Source organism: Arachis ipaensis, chromosome B04 (genome assembly GCF_000816755.2).
Source record: "Arachis ipaensis cultivar K30076 chromosome B04, Araip1.1, whole genome shotgun sequence".
NCBI lineage: Eukaryota > Viridiplantae > Streptophyta > Magnoliopsida > Fabales > Fabaceae > Arachis > Arachis ipaensis.
Window position 1 is genome coordinate 12741889 of NC_029788.2, and position 10201 is coordinate 12752089.

Below are 10201 nucleotides of genomic sequence, written 5' to 3' on the forward strand. Positions count from 1 at the left end.
TTCATTCTAAAAGAAAATTTTCATCTTTTCAAAATTAACTTACATGGTATATGATGTTAGTCTTTTTAATACTAAATTTAGATTTCTATTTTATAATACAAATTAATCAATCTTAATTCTTAAAGGATATTTTATTCTTTATATAATTATTTAGAAAAATATTTTCTCCTTTTATAATCAACACAAAAATAGTATTTTAATCTTTTATAATAAAATTTTATTTTTAAATACAGAACTTCGATCCTAAAAATAGCATTTTAGGCCTTTTAAACTTAATAAAAAGAATATATTTGTTTTTTTTTTCAATTATGTTTTTCTTGAAAAAAAAACATAAATAATAAATCAAGTGAAGATTAAATTTACATAGATCCCTTAAATTAAAAAGTGTTACGTACATATTCCAATTTATATATCTATATAAATCGACACATCTATATATCTTTGATTTAACATTTTAACTAGTAAATTGAATTAGTGTTAGTCGAATAACTAAGATTACATACAAATCGTATAGAACTGATTCAATTTATACTGCATGGTGACTTCCATAGTAAATCGGGGAATGAGATTAATTCAAATGAGATTATACATGCACCATGCACGTGAATAAAATAGTAAATCGAAAAAGATTGTTTAAATTTATGTTTTTTCTCTCTTAGTAAATCTAATTGGTTATTTATAAGCATCAAGAACATCAAGAACATCATCTAGGTAGACCATGGTAAAATCTACATATGCATAAAAAAATATTATTCATAATTTCTTGAAATTCACTTTTTAATCCTTATGTTCATTTTCTTTTCAGATAGGACAAGACCATTTTCTTTTATAATATTAATAAATTTTTCTAGGTGTTGAATATATTGGTTTATTCCTTTAGAATATACAAGAACATCATCTAGGTAGACCATGGTAAAATCTACATATGCATAAAAAAATATTATTCATAATTTCTTGAAATTCACTTGGTGCATTTTTTAATCCTTATGGCATTATATTCCATTCATAATGTCCAAAGGGTAATATATATAAAAGTTGTTTTATATCGGTCTTCTTCTTTCACTGAGATTTGGTAATATTCGGATTTTAAATCAAATTTAGAGAATATAGTAACCTTACTTAGTCTTTTAATTAAGTCATTTTTATTTGGTAAGGGATATCTTATCCATTTTAAGGCTTTATTTAAAGGCTTATAATTAATTACTAACCTTGGAGCTCCTCTTTCGATTTCTGAAGCTTTCATTATATAGAACCATGTGCAACTCCAAAGAGATTTTGATGGCCTGATTAGTCCTTTATCTAAGTATTCCTGGATTTCTTTTTTATGATATGTCAATAACTCTTTGTTCATTTGTATTGGTTTGGCTTTAGTGGGGATATCTTTTTCATTAAAGTCATCTTCATAGGATAAAGATATTTCATGTAACTTTCTATGATGAAAAGTTTTTGGGTTTAGGCTACACAAGTCCCTTTTTATCTTGTCTTCTATCCCTTTTATTAGAGTCTATGAATTTTTTGACTTTCTAATTGTTGTTCTATTTTTTTATATACAATTTCTTTGTTCAGGAACTAACTTGTTTCTTTTTTCTTTCTATTATATTGATTTGTGAAGTAGCCATTTGTTGTAGTAAATTTAGTTCTTTCCTTTTTGGTTTTTGTATAAATTCGAATAGAATAGGTTGGTTTGGTATACAATAGGTGGTTACACCATCTACATCTACCGTAAAAAGGGTATAATACTAGAGTAAAGGGGTTTCCTAATATAACTTGTTAAGATATTCTTTTTTGCTAAGAAAAAGGTAGTTGAAAAGCATACACTTCCTTTACAAATTTTTGCTTTAGAAGTCTTATAGTTTATAGTCATTTTGTCATTTTCTGCTTTGACAATAGTTTCAGTTATTTTTTCATAGTACTTAGTAGGTATTAATCCTTCTTGGATACAATTTATATCTGCTCCTGAGTCTATCATAGCTATAAACTCAAATTTCTCTGTTTCGATTATTATGACTATAGGGGTATACCATTTTTGGTTAATTAATAATGATAATTCATCATTAATATAATTACTGGGATTTATAATTTCTTCTTCTTCTTCTTCTATTGATTCTAATTTTTCTTTTCCTTTTTGTAATCTTACTATGTTTTCGTCTAATTTTAGTATTCTATAATCAAGAGATATATTTTGTTGTTTCAATTTAGAAATTTTGGATTTTAACATTTTTATCTCTTTATGTAAATGTTTTAAAGAAGTTTCTTCTTTAGGTATTCTAAACCTATTATATATTTCCTTAATTTCTACTGGCCTTATTTCTTCTTTAGATTTTTCTTTTTTCCTAATCAGATCATTTAATTGAAATAAGAATTCATCTTTTTAAGGGAGAATCTCCTAATTTATCTATTATAGAAATTAGAGTGTTTGTTTGTTCCCTCGTTGTTCTCGTAATTACATTTAAGGATTTTACACAACTATCACAGTTACATATTCCTGGTCCTAGACACGAATCTTCCTCTATTTCAGAAGACTCAGAAGAAGATGGTATATCTAATTGCTGAATAAAATTTTCTGAATCATCAGAAGAATATTCTTTTTCCGTTTCGCTCTCTGATTCACTGTCAATTAATATAGCCGCTAAAGCTTTTCTTACTTCTTCATTACTGATTTTGTTTATTTTTTCTTCTGTTTTGCAGTTATTGGCATAATGACCTGGTTTTTTACACTTCCAACAAACTATTTATTTCTTATTACTTTTCTTTTGATTATTCCACTTTTGTTTTTTCCTGTAATTTTCTTTTGGCTTATTTCCTGTTGTATAAGATTCTTTCGATTGATACCTGTACCTATTCCCAAAAGTTTTTGTATTTCTTTTCTTAATGACTCTATTTTGATTGCTAGGTGTTTTTTCAGTTGTAATGCCATATTGTTGACAAAAGTTTCCTAATTCTCGTTTATTGCTCATATTCTCTCTTCGCATTTTCTCTTGTAATCTAGTGTCAGTGCATATTTCTACTCCGATTTGTACTCTATATTATGTATTTGGCCAAAAGTTAGGCCTTCATATGGTATTTGAGTACCAAATAAAGATTGTAGTTTTTGTAAAACCTTTTTTGAAAAGAGTTTGGGTAGGGTAGCTATGAATCTTTCTTTCCAAAAAGGGGCTGCTGCATCATCTCTCATCATAACTTTAGAAATAAAAATATCTTTATACCATCGATAGTCAGACATTGTAGGGCATCGTAAGTTCATTAGTTGGGTTCCTATTCTATCTTTAAAAATATTTGGGTCTCCTAGAAAGTTTTTTATAATTGTAAAAATTAAGGTTGATGTGGCATCTTGTGATTGGTCTTCTGGTTTTATACTACTTAGGATTAATTCTCTTTCTGGTATAGTTAAAAAGTTATCCCACCATCCTTTTAATTATCCCGTGAACCCTTGTGTGATCATGACTGCTGCTTCTCTATCAGTAGCTCATTTTGCCTTATAAGCAGTTGCTGCCATAGTCATACTACACATTAGATCTAAAATGGCTTGTTCACTTAACCCATCTAAATTTCATTCTACTAATTCGGATCCGGTAAAACTATTTTGTACTAGCTGTGTTCTTTCTTCAAGGCTTATGTCAGCCGGGGTTGGTCTTGGATAATAATTTCTTAGTTTTGGATAATACTGATTCTTGTGTGTCATTTTGTTGATTTCTACTGTATTAACAGCTGTTTTTTCTAAACTTATGGACTTAAGTTTTGCAGGTTCCTGGTCTCTGCGTGCTACAGGAAGTTGGGGAGACTGAGTTAGTGCTTCAGATTGTCAATTACTCATATTTTATGTACTGTGTATCACTTTTTCTTTTCTTTTTATATAGAATATTTATAGAGTTTAAGTACTATAAGTATTTTTTTCTCATTTTATTTGCATCACCAAGCAAACTTGTACAATGATTATTGATTAATGAAAGAGTCTATAAAAATTTCATTTTGTGAATTTGTGAATTTAATGAAATATTTCCATGTTGTAGTAATAAAATAAAAAATAGTATAATATAACTAAAAAAATATTACTAAAGATCTTTTGTAACATTTTTTAAGTGTTACAAAAAATATCTACAGTAACATTTTTCTAAGTGTTACAAAAAATATCTATGGTAACATTTTTCTAAATGTTACATAAAATATCTATTGTAATATTTTGTAAGTGTTACACAAAATATCTATGGTAACATTTTTTTAAGTGTTACAAAAAATATCTATTGTAACATTTCTCAAAATATTACTATAGAATATCTTTTGTAACATTTTTACTAAATATTATTAAATCTTTAAAAAAATGTTAGTAAAACTCTTTAGTAACATAGGATATATTTAACATTTGTTAAAATATTACTAATATACATAGGTAACATTTTAATATGATTTGGTAACATTTTTTAAATGTTAGTAAAAGTCAATTATGTAATAGTGTATGTTCAATTCTTTCTAACTGATTTTTCATAATATCTAGGACTGTATTGGTGTAGTTAAGTTGTTGATGTACCTTTATAATGTCTCTTTTGTCTACACTTCCTTCTATTCCACTATCTTTATAGGGGATGGCTTCTAATTCTAAATTGTGTGCTACCTGTAGTTTTATGGTTTCTTTTGGTGGATATTGGGACTCTACGGTTTGCCCTGTACTTATTTTCCAAGTAGTGGTTGTCTTAGTTAAAGGAAAAAATTCTTTTTTGAAATCATGAAAATAGTTTTTTAACTAGTAGAAGAAGTATAAATTGATTTTATTTTTTATTAAATAATCATAAAATTTTTTTCTTATTTCTATTCCAAGTAGTGGTTGTCTTCGTTAAAGGACAAAATTCTTTTTTAAAATCATGAAAATAGGTTTTCAACCAATAGAAGAAGTATAAATTAATTTTATTTTTTATTAGATAATCATAAAATTCTTTTCTTATTTCTATAGTTTCTTTCACAGAATATCTAGTAAAATACCAGTTTCTTAATCCTGTATTATATTCTGCATAAAAATCTTTACTAATCCAATTTTTATCAATCTCAAAAGGTTCTTCTTTCATTATAATTCCTAGGATTTGAAAGGTAGTTGACGAATAATTATTCTCTGTTCCATATAAAGGAGTTGCTATATGTGATCTATTGTTATTTATTCTTATAACTCCATCGTTTATGAAGGAGTTATCTATAGAATGTCTTGGTGAAATTTCTTCTTTATTCTGATAATTTGGTATTCTAACTGAATGAGACCTATTCATTCTTAGTCTAATATGTAGACTTTCTCTAATAACGTCCCTAATTTCTGTATTTTCTAATTTTTTTCTTCTTCTATTATATCTTCTAAAATCCATTCTTCAGGGATATTCCCCATTAGTTTTTCATGTTGAAGTTTTTTAGGTGTTTGAACAAAAGACCTTCGTAAATTAGCATGAATAATAATAGTTTCATCTTTTGATGATTCTCTTTTAGCCCTAAAATTATAATTTACCCTAGTAATTTTATAATATATCCTATAAATTACTTCAAAAGGGTCATATTTTTCATCAATGATGTCTTTAGGTGTTTTAATATATAATTTGAGAGCTTCAGAGGTGTATTCATTTTTAAGGCTCATGGAAAAATTTGGATAACAATTAAAAAATACCAGACCATCATGACAATTACTTTTTAATATAGCTATTAGTGAGTCTCTAAATTTTTTAAACCTTGTGTCTCGTAATACCATTAAGATAGGTATGTTAATTCCTAGTCTAAAGTTAGGTTTGGCTGCTACTTGGATAAGTCCTATATGAATAAAATTATAACCTTTTTATTGATGCTCTTTTAGTTTTTGTTCCTCTAGTATGTTTATAATGTGATTATTACTAGCTCCTGAGTCGTCTCATTGCCCATATTTTCCTCAATATCATTAGTAGTGTCGTTGTCACCAACCCCGCCATAGCCACTAGATAGCAGCAACAACAACAAACAATAACAGTAATGTCCTCCTAATTGATTACAACATATCATTCGATTTGCGACTTTGCAATAACTAGAGATGACAAAATGCAAGATGAGTTTGGTGTATCATGTATGTAAGGGTAAGAGAAGATGGAGTAGAGGCAGGGGCTTGGGGGTGAAAAATGAAAAGTGGTCGGGTTATGAGAAAGTGGAAGAAGTGGTAACGCCGGCATTGCAAATTAATATGACATGAACTTAAAATACTATTTATTATATATAATTTATAAACAAATATTTTTTTATTTCTAAAACTTGAATTTAAAACATTTTAATTAAATTATAGATAACTTGTCATACTAATTAATTTATTTTTATTTATTTTTATATATATTTAGTAATAAAAAATTGAATTAATTAGTACGTTAACACCTATTGATACATTAGTATTTATAATTTGAAACTAAAGGTATTTTTAGAAATAAGTATTATCAAAGTTTCAATCTCTATTTTTATGAATTTCAATTTCATCTGTTTTCACTTTCTAGAGAGTATTAAAGGAACTCAAATTTTATCTTAGGACTGAAATTTCATTTCCAGTTTTTAACAATTAAACATAATATTAAGTCCTAATCTCCTAATTTTAATTCTAATATCTAAAAACAAATACTACCTAAAATATCATTTCAAATAAACTACTATTTGTATCCATGAATATTTAAAACGTTAATAAATCTACTAAAAAAACAAAACTAACATTTTACTTAAGAAAAAATAAATTCTAATAGACAAAATTATTTATATCTTAAAAAATTATCCAAAATTTTTAAATTATCCTTTTTATCTAACTTAACCTAATCCTAAACTCTAATCGTATCCCATCCTCATTCATATCCCAAATCCTTACCATAACCACCCCCACGCACCCATCTGCGGCCAAAAAAGAGGGAATAGCGTGGTAGACTTGAAGAGCAAGCTAACAATGACGGCGATAAACGCAACCTTTGCATTCTCGAAACACACGTTCAACACTACAAGCAAGAGTAAGCTACTCTTCCAATAGCGTGGTAGCAGCCATTTCTTCAGAGCACAGTATTCCTTCCTTATCTCCCTTATAGAAAATCTCTTCGACGAGGGTGGTTTAGACACAAGGATTGCATGGCTTCAGCATCTGAAGGTGATCGGAATGGAAGTTTCAAACTCTGCCTGTGGGATTTCAAGCATATTTTTGGCTAATTCCCAAGTGTCATTCAAGTTAATCATTGTCTATAAATATCTATTTAATTGTTATCAGATTTGTTATTTTGGAAGTATTAAATGATACTATTTCGTTACATGTTTTAAATGGTTTGAGACGTTCTAACTAAAAAATTATAGCTAATGGTGTCGAGGTTTGGCCATAGATGCTTCTCACTCAAATTTTAACTACTAGAGATAGTACTAGTTTAATGTATAGGTCACCCGTTAAATTTGCTAATTCGATTTGGCAAAAAAAAAAAAAAAGACTACCCATTAAAGTGAAGCCACTTTGCTTATAATGTTCAATTTTAGACTACTAAGAACTTTCTTACTAATTTACATCGTTATTCTTTTTAAATTTGATTCATATTTCATAAAATTAAAAAATATACCACTTGTTTTTTATCATTAGCAGTGTCGTTGCCATCAACCCCACCATAGCCACTGGCAGCAACAACAACAAACAATAAAAATAATGTCCTCCTTATTGAAGACCACATCGTCCGATATGCGAATTTGTAACTTTGCAATAATTAGGGAAGATAAAATGCAAGATGAGTTCGGTGTATGTAAGGGTAAGAGAAGATGGAGTAGAGGCAGGGAGTTGGAGGGTAATTATATGGGATATTACGACACACAATAATATAAAAATTACAAACATAATACTATCAAGCCTTATACTATCATAGCTAATACTTTTTTACTTTATTATAAGTGGAACCTCATACGAAGGTGCTTATATTTGTTTTTAGATGAAAATGCAACCCAAATATATCTTGGTATGTGACATGTTGCTCAAAAAAAAAAAAAGAATTTAATTTATACTTTACTAACAGTTACAAACTTTGATGTTGAATTTCGCATAAACAAATAACTATAGACAACTTTGTCTAAGTTTTCTTTCAACTAATAACATATGGGCCAAATCAAGACCTTATTTTAGAGCAAAAAAAATCTATAAAAAAATAACACAATCACATATATGCAGAGATATATAATTAAGCGTATCAGATGGTTACACTGCGGAGAACAACTGTTTCAATAGTGAGACCAGGACCAAATCCAAAAAGTACACCCCAATCAAGTCCTTCACCGGTGGTTTTAAGACCTTCTTCAAGAGATTTTTTCCTCATCAAATCCATAATGAAAAATACACATGCACTTGACATATTACCATAATTGCTAAGCACATCTCTAGTAGCTTTCATTTTCTCTGGTTTCAAGTTCACCTTCTGTTCAACCTGGTCCAAAATTGCACGTCCACCAGGGTGTGCAATCCAAAATATTGAGTTATAATCAGATATACCCAATGGATCAAAAGCTTTACTGAGCGCGTCGTTGATATTTTGCGAAATAATATCAGGAACACTCTTGTTAAGATAGAATGTAAGCCCAACTTCACGAAGAAGACCACCGATAGCTCCATGGCTGCCAGGGACGAGTTTTTGATCGGTCGAAACAATCTCAAAAATAGGCTTCTCCACCTCTGGCACAGGATCAGAACCAATGATAATCGCAGCAGCTCCATCCGCAAACAATGCTTGTCCTACAAGACTATCAATGTCTGTCTCACTAGGACCACGGAAAGTGACTGCGGTATTCTCAGAACAAACGATAAGAACACGAGCATCCTTGTTGTTTTCAGCCAAGTCCTTAGCCAAACGAAGAACAGTGCCGCCAGCGAAGCAGCCTTGGTGGTACATCATGTACCTCTTGACGCATGGATCGAGCCCTAAAAGTACGATGAGTTCGTAATCAACACCAGGCAACGCAACACCGCTGGTGGTGCAGAAGATCAAATGTGTGATTTTAGACATTGGTTGTCCCCATTCTTTGATGGCCTTGGTTGCAGCCTCTTTTCCAACCCTTGGTACCTCCCTGATCATCATATCTTCCCTTGCATCCAACGACGGTGCCTTGTATGCACAGATATTAGGATTCTCTTTCAGTATCTCTTCTGTTAAGTACATATATCTGTTCTTAATCTGTGTTCTTTCACCTGAAATAATCATGTGTAATTTGCATTCATCATTATCTTTGATAAAGTCTAGAAAATGAAATATATAGCAATAATGTTATTTTTGAGTTATTTTCGTAGTGACTTAATTAAATCTTTAAATACTATTTGAATATATAGTTTATCCAAATTTGTAATTATAAAAGTAATGTTAATAATTAAGTAGTTATTACTATTAATATCAAACGGTGAATATGATATATTGTATAATATGTTAATTTTGCATTTTAATTAATATAAAAGTAAAATGATAATTTTTTCTTAATAAATATTAAATAAAATAAAGCTAAAACACCTAATAAAAATACATACAAATGCGCTGAAATTTCTTCTTGAGATCAGTCATGTGCTCGCTATTGGTTACTCTAAAATAGTAATCAGCATATGTACTCTGATCAACACAGTTTGATGGATTTGCCGTGCCAATTGCCAATACAGTTGCAGGGCCTTCTGCTCTTTGAACGTTGCGGATCTCACTCGCAGACACCATCTTTTCTTAGATGTGTTTTTTGGATAGCAAAGCTTCGCTATGTTCTTTGGGATAGCAAAGCTTATTAGCTATGTGTTTGGTATTTTGGTGAAGAATCAGACACGGAGAGGGGGAATATTTATATGCATCAGATTAGGGGCATAAGTGGAATTAAATGGAGGAATTATTGGAACATATATATAAAACGTGCTCAACAACTCAAAGTGTAGTAAACTCGTAATAATGTTCCTGGATTCAAACCGTCAGCAGATGTATTCTGACTTCTTCGTTGTTTTATTGTTTTACTTTGACTATGATTGATTGTCCATGTATTAACATATATATTTGTGTACTTTTAGTATAATTCATGATATTGTCATTATTGTATGTTAATGGCGGCTCAGATTGTTGGCATCGTATATTTTATCTGGTGATTTATGTATCTATTTTTTTTTTCTTTGTCAGAATATAATATTTTTCATGATATTATTTTTTTTAAAATTTAAATTGATAAAAAAAATCTAATATAAATCTAACATTTGTTA

The 10201-nt window shown here is 29.2% G+C and overlaps 1 protein-coding gene across 1 annotated transcript; it reads right to left on the minus strand.

Annotated features, from left to right (window-relative positions):
- Window positions 7964-9781, minus strand: LOC107638896 (stilbene synthase 3-like). Its single transcript, XM_016342295.2, has 2 exons — window positions 9500-9781; window positions 7964-9169 (listed from the first exon to the last, which is right to left on the minus strand). The coding sequence occupies exons 1-2, from the start codon at window positions 9675-9677 to the stop codon at window positions 8178-8180; spliced, it is 1170 nt and encodes a 389-aa protein (XP_016197781.1). The 5' UTR covers window positions 9678-9781; the 3' UTR covers window positions 7964-8177.